Source organism: Agelaius phoeniceus, chromosome Z, assembly GCF_051311805.1.
Source record: "Agelaius phoeniceus isolate bAgePho1 chromosome Z, bAgePho1.hap1, whole genome shotgun sequence".
Taxonomy (NCBI): domain Eukaryota; kingdom Metazoa; phylum Chordata; class Aves; order Passeriformes; family Icteridae; genus Agelaius; species Agelaius phoeniceus.
The window spans coordinates 19,320,368-19,345,855 of record NC_135303.1 but is presented as its reverse complement, the minus strand read 5'-3'; the positions used below and the strand labels follow the sequence as shown (position 1 = coordinate 19,345,855).

The 25,488-nt window shown below is 36.3% G+C and overlaps 1 protein-coding gene across 2 annotated transcripts in view; it reads right to left on the bottom strand.

Moving 5' to 3' along the window:
- Window positions 1-497: 497 nt before the first annotated feature.
- LOC129133762 (uncharacterized) overlaps window positions 498-25,488 on the bottom strand; it is a 44,432-nt gene continuing 19,441 nt past the window's right edge. The window contains exons 4-10 of one of the 2 annotated variants that reach the window (XM_077171017.1): window positions 23,198-23,308; window positions 21,426-21,604; window positions 13,932-14,089; window positions 12,905-12,947; window positions 9,757-9,943; window positions 7,497-7,632; window positions 498-6,774 (exon numbers count right to left, since the gene is read on the bottom strand). In XM_077171017.1, the coding sequence (XP_077027132.1) occupies window positions 6,675-6,774; window positions 7,497-7,632; window positions 9,757-9,943; window positions 12,905-12,947; window positions 13,932-14,089; window positions 21,426-21,604; window positions 23,198-23,308 (914 nt within the window). In that variant the 3' untranslated portion in view covers window positions 498-6,674. The remainder of the gene's footprint in view (window positions 6,775-7,496; window positions 7,633-9,756; window positions 9,944-12,904; window positions 12,948-13,931; window positions 14,090-21,425; window positions 21,605-23,197; window positions 23,309-25,488) is intronic. The other variant, XM_077171016.1, reaches the window with a different exon arrangement.

Here is a 25,488-nt window from a genome sequence, read left to right as displayed (position 1 = left end):
TCTTCCAGTTTATTTGATCCTAAAAAGCAAAAGTAAAAGCAGACTGTAACATTATATTTTGAGTATTGGCTTTCACCTAAATTAACAACTCTTTCAGTTCAGTTTTTGAGATGTCTGAACATCCTTTATATTGTAATATTTTCTCAAGCCGGTAGAAAACGTCCCATTCGGTTTTACTTAAATTATTTCCCATCTCTGTAACCCAAGCGCCTCTGAAAAACTACTTATGTACACATGAGATACAAAGTCCAGGGGATGAACTAAGCTTCCGATTAACACTTGGGTCTCCAGTGGCCAGAATTATCTAAGATTTTCTTCTTCTCTTTTTTATGCTATTCTACCAACGTCCTCACAGAGGGGCACCATTTTGCCACTGGCAAATATTTACAGACTCGAACAGGATGGGACACTCGAAAATCAGTGTCTTGAGCTGGTTTATTTCAACATCAGTCTCAACACTTAACAATGGAGACACTCGATGTGAACAGCTCACTGATTTACACAGAATGCTAAAGAAACGCGATGTTACAACACAGCATAAAGCAAAATCTTTCTAAGTTTCAGCTAATCACACATAGAGCAAAAGCATATTGACATTACTTCTACTCAATTACATGGAGAACACATAGCTTCGGTTAAAACAATAGCGGCCTATTTTCTAACACAATGGCTCGTTCATGTTAGCCTTCTAAAATATACATTAAGTAAATTTGTTGCAACCGAAAAGGACAAACCACATAGGCTTATTGTTCTATTTCTCATGTCTAAGCTGCAGCCTAAAACTCTTTCTGCTATCTTAGCATTTCTCTGTCTTCGCTGGCTTTTTAGAGCCTGTTTTTTTACCATTTTCTCAAAACTCTCTAACTTTATAGATTCCAGCATACATTTTCAATTTCTTGCAGGATGTCTTTGTTTCTTCCAAGTATTTTCATTTAGAAATGTAGAAATTAATTTATATTTGAATATTTTATTATTTTTAATGTAAAAACCTCTTACCATTTATTTTTTATTGAAATATATAATCTCCTATTTAATTTTTTCAAATATTTTTCCTAATCACAGTAACTGCAGCTTGCTATCTAGCACCAGATGGTGCTAGATAGCAGATGTTCTCAGCAATGTAAAATTAGGAAAATACTGTTACAAATTATAAATATAGATATGATATTATACATTACCACAGCTAATCTAATCTAACATGCAAATGAACCCGCCATGAAATATAATCTTCAAAAACTTTAGCTGTCCTACAGTATTGAGAAATTACTTTAGGTCTTTTTGCTTGTGTATTTTCATTAACAGGACACTTTCTCCAAAATGATGTAGCCTTTAGATGAAAGCAGCACCTTTTCCCCAGAAAAATGAATGTCTTTCCTGACTCTGTCAGCATGTTTTCTGTTAGTAAATATCTGTCTTCGTTGGCATAAATTGCCCTTGAGAAGATCATCTTGAATAAGATTTGTCACATTCTACATATTGCTGAAGTCATTCCCCTTTGTTTAGATAAAATTAGTGTATTGTCTTGAGAGGGGTTGTGGTGCTGACAGAGGAAATGGTCATGCGCTCACGAATCAGCAAAGTCTGGGTATTAGTCAGATTTCTGTCCCAGAGTGATGCAGTGTTTCAGCTTTTGCTACTATGTATCTCATAATTGCTGTGTTTGAAAAGTGGATTAACTGTGAAAAATTAAAAATAATTTCCCACTAAAATGACTTTCAGCTGCTAGTGGTTAGTAGTTCTGGTATCAGAGTCTGGGAGAAAGAAGGTAAAAAAACTAACGCCAGTGCCTTTATCCTTCAAAAACCTGCTACAAAAGGGAGTTATGCACTTCGCAAAAATATTTTTGTGGATTCAAAGCTAAATATTTCTAGCTAAATAACTCATCTCTTTGAAGAATGCCTTGGTGACCCTCTGTGGCTTTCCTACTGCAGAACCTTGTACATATTTTCTGCTGAACAGAGCAGAAAAATAGCTCAATTCGGAGGGCAGAAAACCGTCTGAATAAACCATGCTTCAAGACCACACCCCCATTTCTTCTCAGTACAATATCATACTCTGTTAGTGGAAGCATTTTGGTTTCTACACATTTGTGTTCACTCTTGTTCCTGGTAGTGGAAAGAAAACCTTGAAAGTAAATATACCTCATACTAATTATGAAGCCTTCTTTGCAAACAAATGAGCCTTAAACAGGATACTGACAATACAGTGACTGCACATCTTTCCTGACCCCTAAGACAGCAGTGAAGTAACTCACCTCAGTTTCACTTATTTTGAAAGAATTGCAACAAAAGCTCAGAAGGGAACTAAAACTTAAATTCCAAAGGAGAACTTTAACTAAAGTTTTAAATCCAAACTTCCATGGCCTTTGGAGAAATCTGGATTTGGATTGATTATTATTTCTTTGGTGGCAAACTCAGAATTCTCTGTCTCACAGAAAAATATATACCACTGGTGGGGTTTTATTATGGTTTTTTATTTCTTTTTTTTCTGGTTGGTTGGTTTGGATTTTTTTTGGTCTTTTTGTTTTGTTTTGTTTTGTTTCTTCAATTGTATTATCTAAGATGTGTCTAATTTTCACAGGCTTTCTCTTCCTGGTTCTTCAAAAAGATTTCAAATCTACTTTCTTGAGTTTCCATTTAAAGCATTGTAAGTATTAAGACAATAGAATTCTGTTGACATACTGAAATAACTTGAAGACTGGAAAAATTAGTGTTCATGTTCTTTCAGACAAGGAGTGTATTTCTTTCTCAGTTCAGTGGGAAGGCCTAAAACGACTTCATTTTCCCAGGATGGAGGCAGGGTTTTTGCTGTGATCAGAGTTTTCTCACTGTTCTCCAACATTTTTCTCACTGTTCTATATCATTTTTTCATATATAGGTAAAGCTGTCAGTAGTAATTTAAACTCTTCCATTTTCATTAGAGAAAATGAGGAATTATTGCACAATTCTTATGGCTCAAAAAATGTATCATTTTAATGTGTATCTGTCCCTCAGGTGAGGATGATAACAAACGTGGGGGTAAAAACAGCTCAGCATTTTTTGGCATTTATTGCCGCAACTGGAGGTAGACTGCATAAATAACAAACTGCGACTTGCAGAGCAAGACCAGTGTATGGGCATTTTTTATTAACAAAATACTGATGCTTTTTAAGTTCACAAGTTCACATGTGTTCTGTTTGTGCTATAGGTATTACTGAAAGTGTTTCAGATTTTTGGTTTTTTTAAACAACCAAGCACTTTTGTTTATGGTTTTAGTGTTATTAAGGTGATAAAATATTTATTACAAGATAATTGCTATATATATAAGAAAATGGTGAGCTTTGATGCTGAAAAACTACTAAACATGAAAATTTCTTAAAATATCTTTTATGAACTACAGATCAAATAATGAGGAAACTATTTTATTTGTTTGCATCCAGGATACTTTCTAACCCATTTTAAACCCAAACATTTTTATTATTTGTTTTAACTCCAAATTAACTGTGCTCTAGCCTAGTGTGGATTAAAGTCACAGATGTAATCAACGGGATGTAAACAGCAACCACAGATATGGGACTTTTAAGTGCTAAGCACCACAGACATGCTCCTAACTTGTAATCACATGTTTAATTTTAAACAGACAGAGGAATGAAACCATATATTTGACTGTCAGGATTGGATTTGGAGTATTTTGTAGATTTCATATTTGCAAATTTCATATTTCAGCCCTCAGACCGCATGCATTATGTTGTAAAAACTAGAGAAAAAGTATTTTTTTCTGGTAAAATGTGCACATTGCAGTGTGCTTTATGCTGTGGTGCAGTTACCCAGGAAGGGAATGGATGTGACAGTTCTACTTATGGATTTACCCTACTTTGTCAATAAAGGCACATTGTTTATTTATTTGGCCTTAAAACTTTCCACTATAAAGATCTCAAATAATTAAACACAGACTGCATAGTACTGAAATCATGCATGTTGAAGGTTACATGTGTAATAAACATCAAAGCTGTTAGAATTAGAAATTAATTCTACATTCCAACACATGCCATCCAGTAACTTTAGTTCTGGCTATAGGTACCATGTTTGCCCTCGAATAAGTGGAAAGGTCTTTTTTGCTATTGAACTGCTGCAATTTCTCCATCAAACCACCTCATCCAATCCCTCAGCTTTTCCCTGCCTAAGAGATCCAGGTTTTAGTGTTTTTTTACTTTCTTCAACTTACCCATAACTTCTTCATTATTTCTGTTTGTACTTGGAGCATGGTAATAACATATCCTCTGATATGAAATGTATTTGGATTAAATGTTTAGGCTAGTGAAAGGTAAAGTGAGCACACTGGGTACTCTTTTGCTATTCTCTTTCCTACCTTAAAGAGACATTCTTGGGAAGGGCTATTCACTAGCTACATGCATGTATTAGATGTCTCATTATAATAAATAAAATCTGGTTGTGTTATGGAAAGGATGCAGAAGTAACCTCCCACTTTAGTTTTTTTTAAAAGGCATGGCTGACTTGATGACCATGACTAACATTTGTCCTGTAGTTCATATGTAAGCCAAGCTTAAGTGAGCTATAATTCATGCTAGAAATATTGCCCAAAAAGTGGTGTGAATACCTGGTGAAAATCACAGTAAAATCACGTATGGTCACTAAGCTTGAGAATTTTCAAATTTCTCTGGTGATAATTTTCATGATACATGTTGAGAAAAACTTCAGTATACTTTTCAGAATGCCTTTGGTTCTTCTACCAAGAAAAGGAGATGAATTGGTACAAGAAGGAGTGCATGGCAGTCCAAGTCTCTGGGGTCTGTAGCTACTTCCTAGGAAAAAAACAACAGTCATGGGCTAATCTGATCTCTTGTCAAGCAGACAGAAAGGAACAAGCTTTGACTCAAAGAAATGTAGAAAGCGTGCATTGGCTCCTCCTCAAATTCCCTGGGTTAAAAACTAAATGTTCTAAAGCTTGATAGTTTTGGTTTTCTCTTTCAATAATTTTTCAAACTTTATGGTCATTTGAGAAATCCTAAGTTCACTCACTACACTGAATTTTTTAAATCACAGACTCATTAAGGTCCCCCTAACCATCCTTTTCTCCAGGCTAAACACCCCCAACTCCCTCAGTTGCTTCTTACAGGATTTCTACTCCATACCCTTCTACAGTTACATTGCTCTTCTCAGGACTCGCTACTGTTTCTAACAGAAAATACATTTCTTGTGTTTCATTTTGTTTGCATTTGTTTTATATATTAGTTTTTTTGTTTGCTTTTCTGCTTCCTAGCTCTGAACTGTCACTCTGAATTGGATAGCTGTTCCCCAGGGAAAGTAATTCGTCTCAAGTAAACAGCATTTGTACTTGACCCATAAGTGTTATTTTCTTCATTGTGAAAATGAGTAAGAAAAAGAAGTAATTCATAGCTATTTCATTATTTATTCTTGGAGTTGTAGCAGAAATGCAAATTGCATTTCTGAACAAAATTTTTTAAAAATACTGTAGAATGTAGAATACGGCTGTGATGACAGCTTTTTTTCAAATATAGTTGTGCATTTTACCTCAGAATGCAGATTTATACAAAGCAAACATGGTAACATATCTAGGGTTGGGTGCCTGTTTTCAAAAAATTTCTTACACTGTTTAACTAACCACTCTTATTTCTGAAATAAATCACTGTAGCAAATAATTGGAACAGATTATCAGCATTCTTTGAAGTACTATTGCTTCAAGCATGTAAAGCTAATGAATCTGTCTCCTAAAAAATACATTTCTAGTGGCTGGGGGAGCATCACTTGCTTTTTTAAAACTTTTTTCTGCATTGCAATTGATATTTTCCAGGCTAATGGTACCAGCAAGTGAGTAGCTGAGTTTCTAGTGTGTTCAAACAATCTTAAGGTATAAGGATCATACAAAAAGCAACTATCACAGCTTTTATAATTAGAATTTTACAGATGGGCAATTTTTTTTGTTTATATTGGGTCCATCTTTGAACTAACCTTTGTAATTTTACTTGAATTAGTGTTTTGATAAGCTTGGAAATTGAATATCCAGATTTATTCATAGGAAGAGTTATACTGCTGTCTTTTACTGCTAGCTTTGGAGGAAAAAAATAATTTGACTCTTGAATTGATTTCTGTTCACAAATGTGCTGTGATGTGATGGCAGATGACCAAATCAAAATCATCATAAAATTAAGACAGAATGTGCAATAGTACAACAAAAATGTACAGATTTATTCCATGTAATAGTATATAGCTGCTAACCCTTCAGTAAACCCAGCTGGTCTCAAGCATCACAACACCTAGAAACTTATAGGTAAACCTACATATAAATTATCTGGATGAAAAAACAGAACACTTTGCAAAGACTGCATTTGCAAAAAATCCACCAAAACCCCAAAAAAACCAACAAACCACAAAAAAAAAACCCGAGCAGGGAGTACAAAATGTATGCGGAATGTATGTCACATCACAGTTGTAAAGTAGACTCTTTGTGTGGTCTGAGTTGAAGTAGAAATACAAAATACAGTGACAAAGAAGGCAACATTGCTTTGCATTTATTTTTTAATGCTTCCAAAAGTTCTGAATGTGTAGCAATGCTAAAGATTTGCTGCTGCTAGAATATCTCTTGAGATGACTCAGAAGATATAGTATGGAATTTTAAATGCAGAACAGAAACAGGAGAAAACCTGAGCTTTCTTCTCACATCCTTGTCTCCTCCAGTGGTCTGTTCATGAAATCTTGGATTGCCTGGTGTAGGGGTAACCATTTATTAATCGAAGCTTTCAAAGCTGTAATCCACCTAGAAGAAATGAAAGACCAACAATTGTCCCTGATCAAGTGTTATGTATACATTTCTCTGCCCTTTGAGACCAATTCTGTTACTATGTGTACTCATAATCAGTGGATTGGAGAGATGCAGAAGGTGGAGGAGTTGGCTACAAAAACAATATAGCTTAACAGCAATTTTCCAGCATACTGAAAAGCTTGAAAAGCTTTGTCTTCTATTCATTAAGTTAAAGCCTAGGTAGTGTAATTAATAGGCTTTAGGTAAAAACTCCTACAGATGCTGGAATTTGACTGGATTATGGTGAGGGAATTTACCTTCAGAATGTGTTTCCATTGCCCAATTTGCTTAAATTAATTAAATTACAATGGTCATTGATCAAAGTCAATAATTCTTGGGAATGAGAAGGATATACACTCTACTTTCACTAATGAGAAGTGCCATAGCTTTTGTGTTCAGTATAATCACCCACACATAATTGTGAAAAACACCTTATCCAGGTTTATTTCCAAACTTCTGCAAGCCAGCCTTGCTGTTGTTCCAGCACTGAAAAGAACAGAACTGATGACTCACCTGTTACAGGATATGTTTTACTGCAGTTTGACTAAGGCTACTGCTAAAGTAAAAACAGACTGCAAAGCTGTCACTAGATCTTCCCAAGTTACAGAGTTCCTGGTCTCCTAAAGTCTGGTAAATAAACTGGGAAAAAAAAGAGAAATTAAAAATATTTGGTTTACCTTTTGTTTTCATTTACATTCTCTGCACATAAGTAAAAAGTTTTAAATTCTTCGGATGGAGGTTTGAGTTCAATGACAGATCTCTTGGAGCCCAGGGACTGCTCACTTACATTATAGCCCTGCAGGTAAAGGCCACCTGGATAGAATAAAATAGTATGCATTATGTACATTGCAGATACCATTAATAGAATTACTGCCAATTACAAGCACACCAACAAATCTGGCAAACTGGATTTTCAGATTGGTGTCTTCACAGAGTTTTATATACTTAATATTTAAAAATCTGAAAGTTCTGTTTCTTTTATGAAAATTATCTCAACAATGTTAAACAGGCTTTTTATCTATCAAATGATGAGCAATAAAGATTTATTTAGCTTTTGATTAAACAGGATATGGCGAAATATTTTTCCTAGTTTTTGGCTGCCATTAATGAGGCTGCCTCTAGCTACTGTAAAGTTCTTTGGAAGGGAGGCTCTTGTCACTGATACTTTCTTTCTTATTCCTTTAAAAACTAAAGGGATATGAATTTCAACATGAAAAACAACGTGCCTAAAATCAGTTTTGGTTACTGCTGATGCCATTAGTAACTGAGGTGTCATTGCAGGCCACATTACCCAGCTGTGAAGGAGACGCATTAGACAGAACTTGATCTTCTGGGCATTTTCATTTTAACTGTTTTTTGCTTTGATCTTTTTATTTAATTTTTTTGCTTCAGACTTTACTTCAGTGCAACTTAAGGTGTAAGTTCACTTTATACATACATGGTAAATAGCCAGAAAGACCTGCAGAAAACAGTCTTTATTTTTGGGGAGTCTCATATTTAGGCACAACAGCACCAAATTAATGTTCTAGCATTGAGAATGATGTAACAGAATGAGAATATGTGGTGAAAATGGAAAAGAAATGCACTAACAAGAAAAAAATACTCCCACATAGAAGAATTTTTATGTGGTAGGATATTTAAACACCAAAAGAAAATATTTGGCAGTAGGAACATAAGCTTCAGGGTCATAAATGCATAAAACCTAATTTCTGGATTTCTGATAATTCATTGTTGTTCTCTGTGGAAACCTTAGCTTTGGTTTAATGTAAAGAGGAAATCCTTAGTCAATTTGTAAGTATGGCCTTGGGCAGATGAAGAGTGTAGCAGTCTGAATTGCTGCTAGCATAGTCCAGGGTAAGGAAGCAGAAAAGGCTTTTGCATAATATCCACAGATGTTTTATTCAGCCATGTTGTGAGATGTTCAGGTTCCAGCACCAAACTACACGGGCCTGGGGGCTGAGCCTGGTCTTGGGGCAGTACAAAGATGAGGGTCAATCAGGGAATAGGGAATAGATGTGGCTCAGGAACGTAGGAATAGGGGAAGGAGCCAATGGAGTCTAACAGAGCTTTTTGATGGAAGCTTCTTGTGTCTCCCTAGACCAGGGAATGCCCCCCAGGGTCTCCACAGAAGAGAGTTATGCAAATGACAGAAAGTGGAGTACCTTCTGCCTGATCATAATAGCATAAGTGCTAAGAAAAGTTTTTCCCTTTTGGTCTGAAGACTGGCTAGCAAGTAAAAAGAAAAGTATTTTCTTTCTGGTTCTTCTGACTGCCAGCTCCCTTAGCACAGGGAGGAAGCACTTACAGGTCCTCAGCCATCCCCCCTCTGTGTGTGAAGTAAGCTCTGCTTGCAATTGACCCCAGTAGCATTATTTGCTGCTTTGAGAGCAGGCAGTCACCCTCTCCTGCTGTGGCAGGAGAGATGGCAGCTTTAGCTGCAAATGACTGTGGCCGAATCCCGGACCACAGGCTCTCCAGCAGTAGGAAACTTTTGCAAATTGAGGGATGGAATAGCTTTAACAAGGTCATGTGAAAACCTGGTAGTTTCAGGGCAACCAGTCAGAGTTCATGATATCTGTGGATACTTCCTAACATGCAGGATTTGACAGCTTTCAGGAGACTACCATCAGTGGGACTGCCTCAACCCATCATAAAGTGCTTTAGAAGGGTGAATCTTGTTTCTGATAACTGCTCCTAAGATAATGTGTGCAGAATTAATTCAATTTCAGAAAGAAAAAAATAAAAATGTGGGAGGAAAAAATACTAGGGTCAGGAATTAGGTGGCTAGTGAATAAAGAGAGACTGAGTCATTCACCTTCATGGAACAGCATGAATTTCCTGATAAGAAACTCCCATTGATGGTAAAAGTTCTACTTGGAAACTGAAGTGAAACATTTCTACTTCAATAATAAATTAAAATCTAGCAGCCATCCCTACCTTGGGCAGGTGTAGACCGGAGAGTGGCATAAAAGTACAAACAACCATCCTTCAGAATGCAGTAGTGCTGAATCCAGACATCTTTGCTCCTGTCCAGCTGGTGGAGAAGCCCCAGGCACTCGGGATTCTTAATAGCCAATGGTGGGAGTGTAGTGTTATGCAGTGTGACATCTACCCACACATGGTTCTGTAAAGTAAGTTATGTAATGAAATGTTCTGGTAAAAAATTAAGGAGGACATGCCAGTATTGAAAAGACACAAGCTCTAGTCTTCTAAGAAATTAGTTTTTGTTGTGAAAATCTTCTGAAAAGTTGTGCTGACTCTGGCTGGAATAGAGTTGATTTTCTTCACCGTAGCTAGTATGGGGCTGTGTTTGGGTTTTGGGCTGAAAACAGTGTTGACAACACAGGGATGTTTTAGTTATCGCTGAGGAGGGCTTGAACTGATCCAAGGGCTTTCTGCCCTTCACCCCACTAGTAAGGAGGCTGGGGATGCACAAGGAGTTGGGAGGGAACTCAGCTAGGAAGGTGACCTTAAGCAACCACAAGGATATCCCAGAACATACAACATGATCAGCATATGAAACTTGGGGAAGAAGATGGAAGCGGGGGGAAGTTTGGAGTGGTGGTGTTTCACTTCCTGAGTACGTATTGTGGGAATCCACAAAATCAGAGGGTTTTGGGAAGCTGCAAAAGGCAAGCCTTAGAGACAGCAGAACTGTGATTAGAGCGAAGCAGCAGCCATGAGATAGGTCAGCAGAAAAATTATGTGAAATGTAGAAAAGCAAGGACAAATAGAACAATGGTCTGTGTATTAACGCTTGTCTAGAATAACTCTCTAAGCTACAGAAAAGTTTATCTAGCAAGATATTAGGAAGGTTAAAGCTTAATAATGGAGCTCTGTGCATTGTGTTTTAAGGCTTACAAGATTCAAAATAAGCAAGCATTGTTTTAACCAAAGGTACGTGTGCTTATAGTGGTTGGATAGAACTACTGTCAATATGCTTTTGCTTTGTGTGATTGGTCAAGAAACTTATAAAGTAGGTTGTAACATTAAGTTCTTTGCCTGCTGCCTAGGATGTGAGCATCTTCCCATTGTCATAATCATGTAATGAGACTGATGCTGAAAAATAAAACGGCTCAAGGCACGTTCCACAGCAGCCCCGTCCCATTTGTGATTTGTACATAGCCCCCAGCTGGCAATACCCATTACATGTGATGAGGCCCTACTCTCCTGGGGATGGCTGAATACCTGTCCAGCCACGGGAAGGGATGAATGAATCCCTTGGTTTGCTCTACCTCTGTGTGTGGGTTTTGCTTCACCTCTTAAAATGCCCTTATCTCAACCCACTAGTCTTCTCACTTTTAGTCTTCTGATTCTTTCCCCCCTCACACTAGGAGCTAGTGAGTGGGCAGCTGTGTAGGGCTGAGCTGCTACTGGGGTTGTAACAACAAAATTCAATGCTGAAAATGAAATTACTGTGTATGTGATAGAAAATATCCAAATGTCTAGTTTCTTCTTAAAATAATGATTTGCCTTTTCTGCACCTATTTTATTTTTCAGTACATGTCTTTTAGGTACAAACAGGTCTACTTCACAGCTGTATGAAGTTTTTTTTAAAAATTTGTCATGTTGATTACTTGACCTCAGTAGTCTTTATATAATCTGGCAAGAGAAAACTCACCATCTGCTCTTTGGGTTTCAAAGAAAATGTCGTGGTGTCTGTCAGTGGGATACTGCATTCACACTTGGATGGAAGCACTACCACACACTAAATGTTTCCCTTCCCTTCCCTTCCCTTCCCTTCCCTTCCCTTCCCTTCCCTTCCCAGAACTTCCCAGAACTTCCCAGAACTTCCCTTCCCAGAACTTCCCTTTTTTTTTTACTGTGTTGTTAATGGATGAATGCATGAGTGATCTTTCTGTATGTCCAATGTTGGAAATTTTATCTAACAGTTTTATGCATGCTACACTAAAGATTGACTCTTTTGATGTGTTTTGTCTGTGTAAGCCTTTATTATCCTTTTTGGCTCAGGTTGTTTTAATGTTTCTTTAGGTTCGGATACACACTTTCAATTATGTGATCTGTTTTTGCTGTTTTCAAGTGTGTGGATTCCTTCATATTGAGAAATGCTCAGGAAGAATATACTTGGAAACAAGTTTGGTTTCGCACTTAAAACCTCATGTGAAAGTTAAGCCAAAAGAAATATAAGTTCAATCAATTTTACATCAAAAGGTATTAAAGCATCAAGAAACACCGTTCACTGTTTTTAAACCTAGCATGAAATACTGGTGAAGAAATCACTCATATAATTTTTTTTTTTCACTCATTAATGCAGCTTTTAATTTGTACCTTGCAATTTTCATATTTTTATAAAGGTGGTTTGTCTATAGCAGGAGAGTAGGACTCATGGGGCCAGGAAAGGGCAGACTAAAATGTCTTTGACCTCTATGGTTCAAAGTCTGGAAATACTAAAATTAGCTTTTCAATTCCCATTTCAGGCGTAAGCCAGAGACCATTGATACTGAATTATGCTGGGCTGAGTAACGTCTCCATGTAGCAGCTCAAGATCAATTATGACTGTATTTTTCCCAGCCAGAGGGGCCAGCAAAGAACATAAGAGTGTAAAGAGATGGTTAAGTCAATTTTTATCAACATACTTATCTTTCTTTATCTCTGAAAACACAGAAAATAAGAACTCAGCAATCATGTCTCATTGTCACCCAATATTCTGTTGGAAAAAGTGGGTTGCCTGCAATCAAGGCAGAAATGTGGGGAATCCTTAGGAAGATATGGCCCTTTTCTTCTTTTACACCGAACAGTATTACATAAGGCTTAACACAAGGCCTTGCTTTCTGTCTGCTACAATAATTTCATGTTATGTTTCCAAACCAGCCTAAAGCTGCTCATATCTGGAGAGGAAGTATTTTGATTAATTCCACCATATCGCAGCAAAGCATATAAGCTGAGTCATAATTCTGTATATGAACCACTCTTAGATTGGGAGTGGTTCACAGTCCAACAGAACAAAAGTGTGCAGCTTCCATGTTGTTGTCGGCATCTGACCATGTACAAACACAGCTAATCTCTCTCTCAGTCTTCTGCACAATCTGCTGTACACATGCTTCTCACCTAAACACAGCATTACCTGATGGATGGGATGCACTGCTTTATCCATAGCCTCCAGCCACCTGTAATATGATAAAAAGTGAGAACAGATTAATTTGGTAGATCAGAACAAATATGCTTCACTGCCTCTTCTAATTCTTGTTGGCATATGCAGCATCTAAAGGGATGCACAATTTTCAGGACATATTTAAGGCTTTAAGTCAGAAAACAAATGGATTAAATCTAAATAAACATTGCTGGCTCTCCAAAATTTAAGTCACAAAGCTTGCTGTATAACACTTTGTAATAAATAAAGGCAATATTGCGGACAGGAGAATCTACATATCAAAATATATAGTTCAAATATAGTTCAACTTGTCAGGCTAAATGATTACTCTCCTTGTGTTTGTTATAATGTAGACAATGAATTAGTGGGAAATGTAAAAACCCTTTAAAATATTATGGGTGATTTTAATCTCTTTGTTTTGTCACCTGTTATCTTTGGGAAATGCAAAACATTATTTTTAAATTCTCTCTCTGTGTCAAACCTAAATACATGGCCTCTTATCAGTACCAACATGTTTTTGTGGCACATTTGCATTTTAAAATACTAAAATGAAAATGTGACAGAAAGACAGAAAAGGAGATGAAGATGGGATTGTATTTATTACTAGCACTATTCTCCTTGTTGGGCAGAAGAGAGACTGATAAGCAAGTTTACATCCACAGGAAAACTTACATTTCCATTTGCTATAAAATTGGGAGAGAAAGCATGAGAATAGGGGTGAAGTTTTTGTTCTCAGGATAAATGAAGAAATCAGGGGGGTAACAAAATGTGAATGTTAAAGATTTTATTTAAAGAAAAAAAGCTATGAAACTGAAAAATAATTTTTGAAGCTTCTGCAATTGAGAAATAGAAACATTATCTTCCCTTAAATTGCTGATAGATTTTTAATTTTTTCCCTAAGGATCAAGGTAGGTATTGTGAACATCCTCCAAAGATGCAATCTCCTTCTTCCCACACTGGAGTAACAAAACAGAAGCCATTAAAATGAAAGATTTCTTACCTCTTCATTTCTTGATTGGAAGTTGCACAAAAGTAGAAAATCCTGTTTCCAGCTTGAGGTATACATTTAAAAACAAATGGTTTACCCAGACTTGTGTCGACACCAATTTCTGCTCCTTCCAGCTTTGTTACTTCCAGGGGTCTGCACTTCCCTTCATCCTGCAATTAGAAAAAAAGAATGCCCAAAGTTCAGAGCTAATATGAAACTAATCAAACACCCTCTAAACTTGCATCTCTGTTTTTGCTCTCTTAATTGCTTTTGGTTCATCAGAAGCCATATCTGCATGCAAAAAAACTTTCTAGGTATGTGTATATATTCCAAACATTGAGGGTGCAGCTGAGTGATACCAGGATTTTCAAAGTGCACTGAAGAATTTAGGATCCTACATCTCTCTGATAATCAATGCAGTAGTCGCACTTTGGTTTATGCAGAAACACTCATCTTAAATGCATAGATACAGGGAAAAAATACTTATACTTGAAAATAATGAGCATAATTTCAATTCCTTTGCAAAGTTGCTGTAAATATCATTATGTTCATAAACCTTCCCACACAACAACAACCTTCAATGCAGAGCACTTCAAAACCTTTTTGCTTGCTTCTGATTGTATCAAAGCTCTTTGAGAGTGAAAGGCACTGCTAATGTCTTTCCCTGTGGTTAGCAATAAAGAGCCATTAAGCTCCTTTATGCACATGGGCAGGTGAAGCAGTTTATTCCCACAATTTCCCAGCCCAGCTCTCCTTAAATACATGTCATAACTCAAAATAAAGGTGCAGACATCTGGACAATGAACTCTGGCTGTATTTTAAAAAATATTCTCAGCCCCTTTTCCTTGACAATCTGTGACCGGAGCTCTAACAATTGCATCAAATTTGGTGGGAATAAAATTTAAAAAGAAAGTTAATGCTGGGGGCTCTGAAGATCATGAGTGCAATCTGCAAAATACACAGATGGTGGAGTCTCATAGAATAAAACTAGTTGATTGCTGGGAATTAATTAAATTTAGTCAGAAGGAGCTGAACTGTAACTGCCTGATGTAATTTTTTCTTAGCCTAAAAATAAACATAAAGAGCTTTCCATGAAAAAAAATGCTCTTGTGGGAATTAAATAGTTAAATAATTGATTGCATTTTCACTGGCACATGGAAATATCACTTTGTTACACATAATTCTTCTGTAGAAATAAAACAGTCCCTAATAATGACAACAGTATAAATAAATATTCATGAATACATTTCTTCAATTTCTACACTTCCTTGTCTTCTTATTTTTTTAATGCCAAACTAAAATTTTTTAATGTAAAACTGAAGATGAAGGCAATCCTGCAAATTGTCAGTGCTATGTGACTCCTTTACTTATAATGACTTCAAGACACAAAATAACATTGCAAAGACAGCATAACCAAATTTGGGTCCAAATCCCGTTCCTACAGTGAAGCACAACCTGCGCTGTGCCAAGGAGGAATTCTTCAGTAGGATCCTGTCCATGGTCCTGAAGACAATGGTCGCTTTAGATACTGAAATGACTGATCACTATTACTGTATATCCCTATAAACCTATTTTGTAAACACTTTCTGTGGTGTCTAGAATGAATGTAAATAGAAGTTCTGTGGCACCAAGAATTATTTATGTCCACTGTGTCTCAAATACATCGAGGAATGGAATAAAATGGATTGGACGCATTTAAAGGGAGACCAAATGCCTTTCACTGAATGATAGAGAGCCGTGCTCTCTCTGATAATCCAGACCAGAGAATCATAGAATTGTTAAACTTGGAAAAGACCTTCATAATGATCATGTCAAACCATTAGCCCAGCACCACTTTGTTCACTGCTAACACCATGACTTATGTGTCACATCCACACATTTGTAAGGGGTGTTTTTTCACTCATGTGGCTTTCATGAATAAGAGATCATTCCTTTGGAAAATATCCCTTTGCTAAAAGAATTGCCAAAGGTATATTGCTAAAAAAAAAAAAATAGAAGTATTTTCTTATGCCTGAGACTAAAGTTCAACCCATTGATGATACTGCCATTATGGAAACTAATATACCTATGTGATGCTGCCTGAGAGGATCATGTTTTGTACAGATTTTAAATGCACTAACTCAGATTTTAGCTACTACTGTTCCATTCTGCACTAATTTTTTTTTTCTTTCCTCAAGGTTGTGATCATCTAGTTTATGAATTCTAGGCAGTCTTCAGTATCAAACATGGATGAAGTTTTCTAGGTAGAAGGCAGGAAGCAAGTGCTTCTCTGGTACATGCTATTCTATGAACAGGAGAAACATCTGAAGTAACCATTCCTATACTGCTGGTTTTCCTAAGATGATCTGAGTTTTAGGTTAAATGTTTCTTCAAAAGAAATTTAGAGTATTAAACAATGTATAATGATGAGAAACAGAAATCAGAAAGAAATAAAAATAGAAAGTTAGATGTCTCCTTCCTATATTGTATCAAATGTTCATTAAGGTAGCGCATGTAGTCCTATTTAATTTGGTACAAGTAATTCCAGAATTCCAGTTAATGCCATTCATCGTATTTCCCAAGTGATTCATTGCATTCAAGTTTTGTTCAAGCACAGTTATACATGCTTTAAATTACAAATTAAGTTTCTTCATGTATCATTAGGAAGATGCTGAGAAAATCTATGCACATTTCATGCTATTAGTAGCAAAAAAATACAAAAAGTAATGACATGAGTAACTATGAAATGAACTTGAAAGTAATACACAAAATAGTCTATAACTACTAGTAAGAGAGAATGAAAGCAACTTTACAGAAAACAATATCAAATCCTAGAAGGAATCTAAAAGACAATGAAAACTGAGCAGGGCTAGACAGCAGAAAAGGAAGTCTTGGCTAACTTGGGAGACTGGCAGTAGGAAGTGTGAGGCAGTTGCCCTGAGGTCACTGGTTTAGATTGGTTTCAGGTAAGTAGTGGCATGACCAAATTTTGACTTTCTTTCAAAAAATATCTTCCTGGATGTCCCTCAGTGTTCTTAAATAGACATCTCAACTGAGACAGGAAACTGAACTTTTTTTTCTTTTTGCTAATTTCTTATTTGCCTAGCTTTCTCCACCATAGCAGATGAGTCCACAACTCTCGCTGGAATTTTCACCATCTGTTATTTTCTGGTTTTCTCTGACCAGCTTCTCATTGAGGTCTGGTGCTGCTTGCTTAGTATATCACTGAAAATTTCTTCTCCCTGTGTCTGTTTTTCTAATCACTGTATTTGTGGCAGGCTCATTTTTTGATTCTTTATGGATATTACAGCTGAAGCCTGTTTACTCCTTCTTTGAGCTGGGCAGACATCAATGCAGAGAAAAAACAAATGCTTTTTATGTCTTTTTTCCTTACATCTATTTCCTTTGCCCTCGAGGAAAGGCCTTGCGTTATGTCAGTGAACAGGGAGCTCTAGACTCCAGAACAGTTTGTATGGCATTTTTTGCCAGTAGAGATGAATTTACTTAGTTTTTAATTTTGTTTTGCTTTAAATAATTTACATATAAACTAGAGAGAATATAAATACACTGAAGAACAAAGCAATGTGGAAAAAACATTTAAAAGCTTCTCTGATTTGAAGAACCCAATTATCACACACCAAACAATCCTGGCTGTCAGATGAAATACAATCAAACGGTCTCATGGAATGGTTAATCTTCACATTCCAGTTGGTCCAATTGGTTCTTTCTAATTTGTTGCAATTAATTCCACAAAAGGTAATGAACAGTTTGCAAGATCAAGTCTCACAGAAAGAAATATTCAGTTAAAATTTTCAACAACTTGAGTCAGATCAAATAATGTATCTGTGTATGACTTTCTCTGGGTCAGGGTATGCAATCTTTTAAGCCCAAATTAACACATATATCATCAGCTAGCATTATTTCTCATTTCTCAACAGAAATAATAGAGAGGATGTATTGGAGTCAATGGATTCAGCAGGTTCTTAAAGGTCAGCTGAAAAATACATTCTAGAGCCATGGGAGTCATGGTAAACATTAAGAAATCAGATTATACACAGGCTCTATATAAAGTGGCAGCTTCCAGAGTATGGTGATACAGCTCCAAGCAAGAATGAAGAACAAATAGCAGTGATGCCTCTATGAGCAATGGCTTAGATCTAAATCTATTTCTAGCTAAGCCATTTATATAAAGTGATTAGGCTTAGCAATGAACACACAGGCTTGTTCAAGAGAACAAAGGACTGAATATTTGCCATAGATTGAAATGCTCTGAAGGCTCTGCATATGGCACGCAGGGGATTTCTTTCTTGGTGTAAAAACTGGACTCCATATACCACAGAAATGAAAATAATTTAAAAGCATTTTTTTCCTTCACTATTCTATTCTAATGGAGACAGGGATATCACCTAACACCTAGTGATTTAAGTGATGTAATAGCTTTTTACCAGATTGGAGTGTAATTGTTTTGGATGATAAGAAATGCATGTCTTTGTTCTCACTGACCTGCCCTCAGCTTTGAGATGCTTTGTCTTAGTCACCCACAATATGCCTAAGGGCTTCCTAGAGGCATTAAACTTGGGAGCTTAAGAAATGCAAATCATAATTCTCTTTTTAAAAGTGACATTATTATATATGATTACAAAAAACCACATTCCTGTCCTTCAATGCTGCCACAGGAAGAGTGCTTTTCAAAAGCGTATGTTGTAGTTTCAGAGCATTACCAGCATGAACTGTCATGAAGGCCATTTCTCTGAGACTTGGGGCTACACAGGAAAGTCGATTTTCTCTTTATTCACAGTTCAGTCTCTCACTACAGCTGATTCTCTAAAGCATGCTATTTTCTATTGTCAGGGCAATAGTTTCCAACTTGACTATTCCTTCCAACGTAACTGCTCCTACTTCTTTGCTATCACAGCTTCTTCTTTTGACTTTCCTACTTGGAGTCCATACAAAATGCTGGCAACAAACCCATACTCTTTAGATCTTTATTTCTAACTACTATAGTTCTACATCATTCTTAGCTGAGGGAATTGGACAGTGAAATGGAATAAATTATAAAAGTAATACAAGGACCTGATAGAGCTGGTTTGACTAGAATTAATCAGTCTCTGACATCTGGAAAGGAAGTTTGCATGGAGATACGTTAATAACTCTTTCCTGTTGGAGACAGGCCTCTTTAGAGTTTCTCCTAGATGATAACCACAATGATATTTATTTCTTCATTACCTTTCAGGAGCTAAATTAGTTATCTGTCTTGCTATCCTCTTTACCAGGGTCTACTTATGTCCAAAGGGCTGAAAACAATTCCTAGAAACACTGCAAGATAAAAACCAGATAGGAGCTTGTTATAAATGTTTTTTAGGAAATTCTGGCTTTCACTGGCACTTTCACTTAGTGGTTTTGTAAAAGCCAGTATTAAATTTGTTGAACACCTTACATGATGGATATTTGTAATGAGGAATTTTAGGAAACTAATTTTTGACTATAATGCCTTTTTAATCCTTGTGTTTTCCTATTAAGCCTCAAACACTGTTAGCACTCTAGCAGGTATTTCCCCATGATAAATGAATGCATGCTCCACAGTCTTTAAACCCCTTAATGGCCCATTTGTTCCTGAGTCCTGGAAATTATATTTCTTTTCTTTAATAAAGTCACAAGACCAGTATTTTTTTTATCCTGAAGACTGCAACCAATTTTAAGGTTTTCAAGTTAGCTGTCATGTTCTAAAAGTGACTTGCTGATGGCAGTTTAGAGATTTAACAGGTTGAAGTGATGCTCTGCTGCTGTGAGGTAGATCGTTTTTTCTATCTTATTGGTCTCATGTAAAGCTGATTAAGACTTATTTGTCCTATACTTCACTACAAACATTTTGTGGTTACTTTGCAGCCCCTTTACTGTGATGAGCAGCGAATGGTACTTTTAGAGGAGCAAATGTTGCTCCTTTAGAGCAAGCAGAGATTAATCACCCTCTTCTTTCTCCACTACAAAACATTATATTCTGCATTTCAGGCTTATATAAAAGTTGTCTTCTTACACAACTGGAAACAGGCATGGCCTTGCTGGAGTCACTGGAAATACAGCAATGTAAGCTGATGTTCTTAACAACAGAATGAAGATGAGTAAATTGAATATCCTGGCTATTTTGCTGGATAGTGCCAGCTTTTCCTGATTTTTTTTTTTAAATTCCTGAATTATTCTTGCCTTTAATTAACTATTTCAAAGAACTTCCTAGATACAGTAAGTGAAAATTTTTTTTCCTCCAGATTGAGGCAAGATCAGGAACATAATATTGCCAATTTAATCATGCAGCTGGCATAAAACATAAAAAGTTGCGTTAAACGAAAAATATTGTTTGTAATTCCTGTAGAAAAAAAAGTGGGATGAGCAGTCCTCTTTTTAGATCCTGAGAGAAATCATACCAAAAGAAAGAAGTGCCAACAAATACATTTGACATCCCTCTTATTTCATTTGGGCATTAGGTTCTCTCAGTAGTGAAGAACTGTATTTGTTTTAACTATCTTGCTCCCTCTCTCTCTTACTAAATGATTCTTCAGAGTACTCTGTAAGCACATGAGGCAGTAAAGAAAATCCTTGTGTGTTCATCTGCTAAAATAGCACCTCAATATTTCAGTATTCTGAAATGTATTCTTTGGAGTCCAGGGACAGAGAGCAGAAAATCAGCATGAAATAATTTAAAAAGTAATTGAAGGGCGCTAGTCTTGGATAATGCAAGAAAATAAGCAGTAGTTAGCTATTTCTATAAAATATTTATGCAATGCTTTAAATGTATTTACTCTTTTTAAGAAAAAGCAAATGCACAGAGTTTGCATGATTGAAATATTTATTTTCCTAGTGCAACAAATAAGGTAGTTGAGGAACAAATGAAATAAAAGAAATTTAATTCTACTAGTTGAAAGGAAGAAGTGAAATTGTAATTAAATCTTAGAGAATGTAAGATTATGGGGCACCTTCTAATCCTCACTCCAATTTATCTAACACTCTGTGATATTTAATTGATCAAAAACTGGAAAGTGTTTAAAGTATAACTAGATATGCATTTTTACATTGCAAGAGTTTGATGATGGATCTGGTTATGATAAAATGAAATCTCTCCAAAAGAATGTTTCCTACATGTTTGCATCTTTTTAGTGTGAAATTTTTTACTTGGTTTTGTTTTGACACCAGAATAGCTAGTGCTGAAATAAAGCACTCGCCAGACTCTTTTGTTGCATACCCAGTGGTTCTGCAGCATATTCCTGATTAGATGGCTCATGTGTCTACCATGAGAGATGCAGAGAAACAAGACTACCAGCTATTCTGCTGGAAATGTAAGGTGCATAGAGAACTGTAGAAGAACATTCAACAAGCCTCCTTTGTACACTTCATGCAAAATCCTGTAGCATTGATGTTATGCTGCAAATACCATAAGTCAAGATAATGATCTGCAAATTTGAGTGCAGAACTGCTACACTCCATAATTCAGGACACACTCCTGAATTATGACTTCTCACCAGCCACTCTCCTTACCTTCTTGTGTTTGTAATAGTGTAGGTAACCACTGTGTTTCAGCACAAACCACCTCTTTCTCCAGCCCTTCAGTATTCCTGATTGTGTTCGTTTGTGCAGATATCCTCGGCAGGTAGGTTTGGGGGTGTTGGGGTAACGGCTGATGTCTGATCCCACTATCATCGTCAGGATATCAGGACCTAAAATATTACATGTGAAAACATAAGTCAAAACTATAAATGCGTCAGTATTTCTGAATACCCATCTAGGGTAGGGAGAAGGAAGGCGGTGTTCTATACCATGCCCATGTCCTCCCAGTGTAGCTTCTAGAAGTAAAAGGAAGCAGAGCAGCTGACAAAGCATATTAAATCAAGTGATATTTGGCCTTCTTTTAACACAAATTCAGCAATGGAACTAATTTTGTGTTGAGAACTAGTAATGGAGCCAGCTATCTGAAGACACATCTAAAAAAATTTTTGTGACCTATCTTTGCCAGCAGCATCTTTGGTACTTGTCTATTTTATCAGTTAGGAGAAGTAATTTGAGTAATTTCATTGCTCAAATGGGTGTACATAAATTGAGGTTTAACAAAAAATTGCTGAAAATGCTCTTAGGGGCACCTTCAGTCAATGTCATTTTACATATGCTCTTGAGAATTCTTCATTTTCCATGCCTTGGAGTATGGTAATTTTTTTCTGTGCCCCTCACTGAGGAAGATGGCTGCTGGAAGCAAACCTGTGTTAAAGCTTCTAGTTATCATTTGCAAAATGTAAGGACTCAGAAGAGATTATGGCTTGCAAGATTAAAGAAAAAATGTTATCTTCATCATCAATGAGATGCAACATCACAATATGTGCTGACAGTATCAATATATCTATGATTTTGACCCTAAAGGCCTGAAATTCTGATTGTATCAACACTAAAGAGCAGGTGGTAATGCCTGAAGGAAGATTGAGAAATGTGACTGTGACACAATTTCATCTGCAAAACATTTGCTGGGTTTCTTTTTGGGGGACACTTGATTTTGGGAATGTTGTTGATGTGCCAAGATTCAGTCCAGGGGGTGTTCTCTGAGGAGTTGAAAATACCAGTAATCACAGATTTATCTGCTAAAACACTCAATATTCTCTTAAACAGTGTGAATGGCAGTTCTATAGTTAAATAATACAGTATGTGTCAAGTCAAATTTGACATTGCCTTGTAAAAGTATTTTAATTTATTGAATTTCCCATGATCCTTTGTCAAAAATTTATCTGGGATCAATATGGGAATAGCAGTAAACTAATTTTCCCCATGTAAATATGGCTATCTTTGGGTTTTAGTCATCACAATTCTGGGAAGGATATACTGGACTAATATCCCTGACTGTCTCTGTGGTGCTACAAAAGAATGCCTCATGAAATAAACTCTCCTATCTCCTGACTAGACTTCAGATCTTGGAAACAGAGAAACAGAAGGAAGGTGTGAAGTCTTTCCCTGAGGAAGTATAAGGCATAAATAAGGCATTTGTGTCTCTCTAGTCACTTTAAGGGCTTTCTGAGTCACTTTCTTTGTAAGAGGAAAGCCAAAACCATTACAGTTACATGCTCTTTGGGGACTAATTTTCTAAAATGTCTAAAACACAAGGTCTAGATAAAAAAGTTACCACGGCAATACCACTGTATGAAATAGTAAGGGATTAAACTATTAATTGAGATTTCAGTTGCATATATCACCCCATTTCTCTGGATGAACTTGGAGCATTCAACAGAAAACCTGACCCATTAATTTAATTTATTGTGATTCAGAATTACCTTTCCTTGCCAGATTTGCAGCTTCTGAATGTGGCATGCTGGTGACATCAGTTCCATTTACTGCTATCAGAATATCCCCAACCTGAAGCCCTGCTTCCTCAGCTGCACTATCTGGAAGAAAAAGATAAACAAAATAAAAAAGAGAAAAAGAAAAAGAGAATAAGAAAAAGGGAAAAAGAGAAAAGAAAGAAAAAAAGAAAAAAAAAAAGACAAAAAGAGAAAGAAATGAAACCAAAAACAAACAAAAGAAAACCACCAAAACCAAAAATCAAACACAAAAATTTATTTACTGCTAAGATATCAAGCGTGTCTATATGATCACACTTTTTTAGCAAAACAAGTATCTGTTCAACCAATCAAGAATTATGTTTTAGGGCCTTCATGATGTCAACTTGGAGGTGAAACAAGTTTTACTCACCAACCTGTTACTCATCTGTTAAGGAAGCTTCAGGATTTGGATATGGATGCAACCCTAGATAATCACTGGCAATGGAGAAATTCCATTTAAAATGCCATTAGGATTTAAATGCTTTAAGATTCAAATAGACATTTCAGTATCTGAGAGTTTTTTGGCCTGAAGTGCAAAGAAAGATCTGATGCAAAGCTCAGTAGAGTCAGTAGAAAAAAATATCTATTATTCTGATAAACTTTGAATTTAACCCCAAAAGAGTACCTTCTGTATTGATATTTATCTTTGCTGGTTAATAGAATTCGGATATAGCATTTTGAGAATTTTTGGCTTTAGGAAGAAATTACATGGTAAGTTAAAAAGGCACCAGTGAAGGAAGAACTGAATCAGATTTTTAATGCCTCACCTTTTGTTTATTTGTTAACCATTGCAAAACACATGCATTCCTAATCAAACACTGCTCAGACACATGCAAACCAGGAATGGAAACAAACTAGGGAGGTGATAAATATACTCTATTCATGGGCACCAATACACAGTTACTTAAATCCCAGTTACAAATTTCTCAAATACAGTATTTATCTTCTCATTTATAAATAAGCATTCTGAATGTACTGTAAAATAATAGTTTTGGAAAATATTATTTAATGTCCTTAACATTTACTGTATGCTTTTAAAGATTTTGCACCCTATGATGCAGTAAATGTGATCCTTCAGTGTATTTCTGAGAATGTTTAGAAACTGTAGGGATAAGATTAGTAAAAGCTTAATAATAAACAGGCACAATAAAACCCCAGTCCACCCTCATGTGTATTAAAAAGAATTCGTAAATATCAGAACATTTTGGGTTGTGCTGGCCTTGAGCATGCCATACCAGACTTTACGACCATAGGTGGGCTATAAAAATATTATTAAAATATTCATTATAGAATCATAGAATGATTTCAGCTGAAAGAGACCATCTAGTTCCAATCCCCTTCCACTAGACCAGGTTGCTCAAAGTTCCATTCAACCCTGCCTTGAACTTTTGAAGGGATGGGGCATCCACAGCCTCTCTGGGCAAGATGTCTGAGTGTCTCACCACTCTCACAGGGAAGAATTTCTTCCCAATGAAATAAGTTATATTTTGAGAAAATATAATTTTACTACAAGCTCATCTGAAAAACCTTATTTTTTAATGTTGTCACTGTTTTAAAGCAACTGTGTTTGAAAACAACATACAAATAAAAGTGTGATATAAAATGTGAGTTGCTGTACTTAATTTTAAGTGGTAGGGATAAATTGGTAAGTGTCAGAGCTATTGTATGCATGATGTATGATTTTATTTGTACTTAGGTAAAGAACTTATGAACTCACATGCTCCTGAATTCACAGGCTTTCTCAGTGTTGTCAGGATAATGGACAATCTAATACATAAGGCTGGTAATAGTGACAGAACTATTCTCAGATGCCAGAAGGCATGCACTAGCTTTCTCTGTACGGGATGACATTTTGCATAGTATCTGCTATTTTTAGTAAGAATCTATCATAGTCTCTTGTACCTTCTGCTCTTCTCCTAATTCTACTGTGCCTGTCCTGAGATGCAGAGCAGTAGAGCAAGCAGTACGCTCGATTTGGAAAGGTCTTAGGCAGCAGCAAAATGACAGAGTGCCTGCGTCTCATTCTCTCTGCTGTTACTGACTGAGTCAACTTTTAGCCAGATTTCTAAGTTGACATTATGCACAGAGCCAATGATTTCAGAGACTTTTCAGTGGTGACTTCCAAGATCTCATTCCTGAGCGATAGTGCCAACACCATTATTAAGGCATGGTACAGCTAGCTCATTCTTCTCTAGAAGCAGTATCCTTACATTTCATCTTCTCTGAAAATTATCTGCCATTCT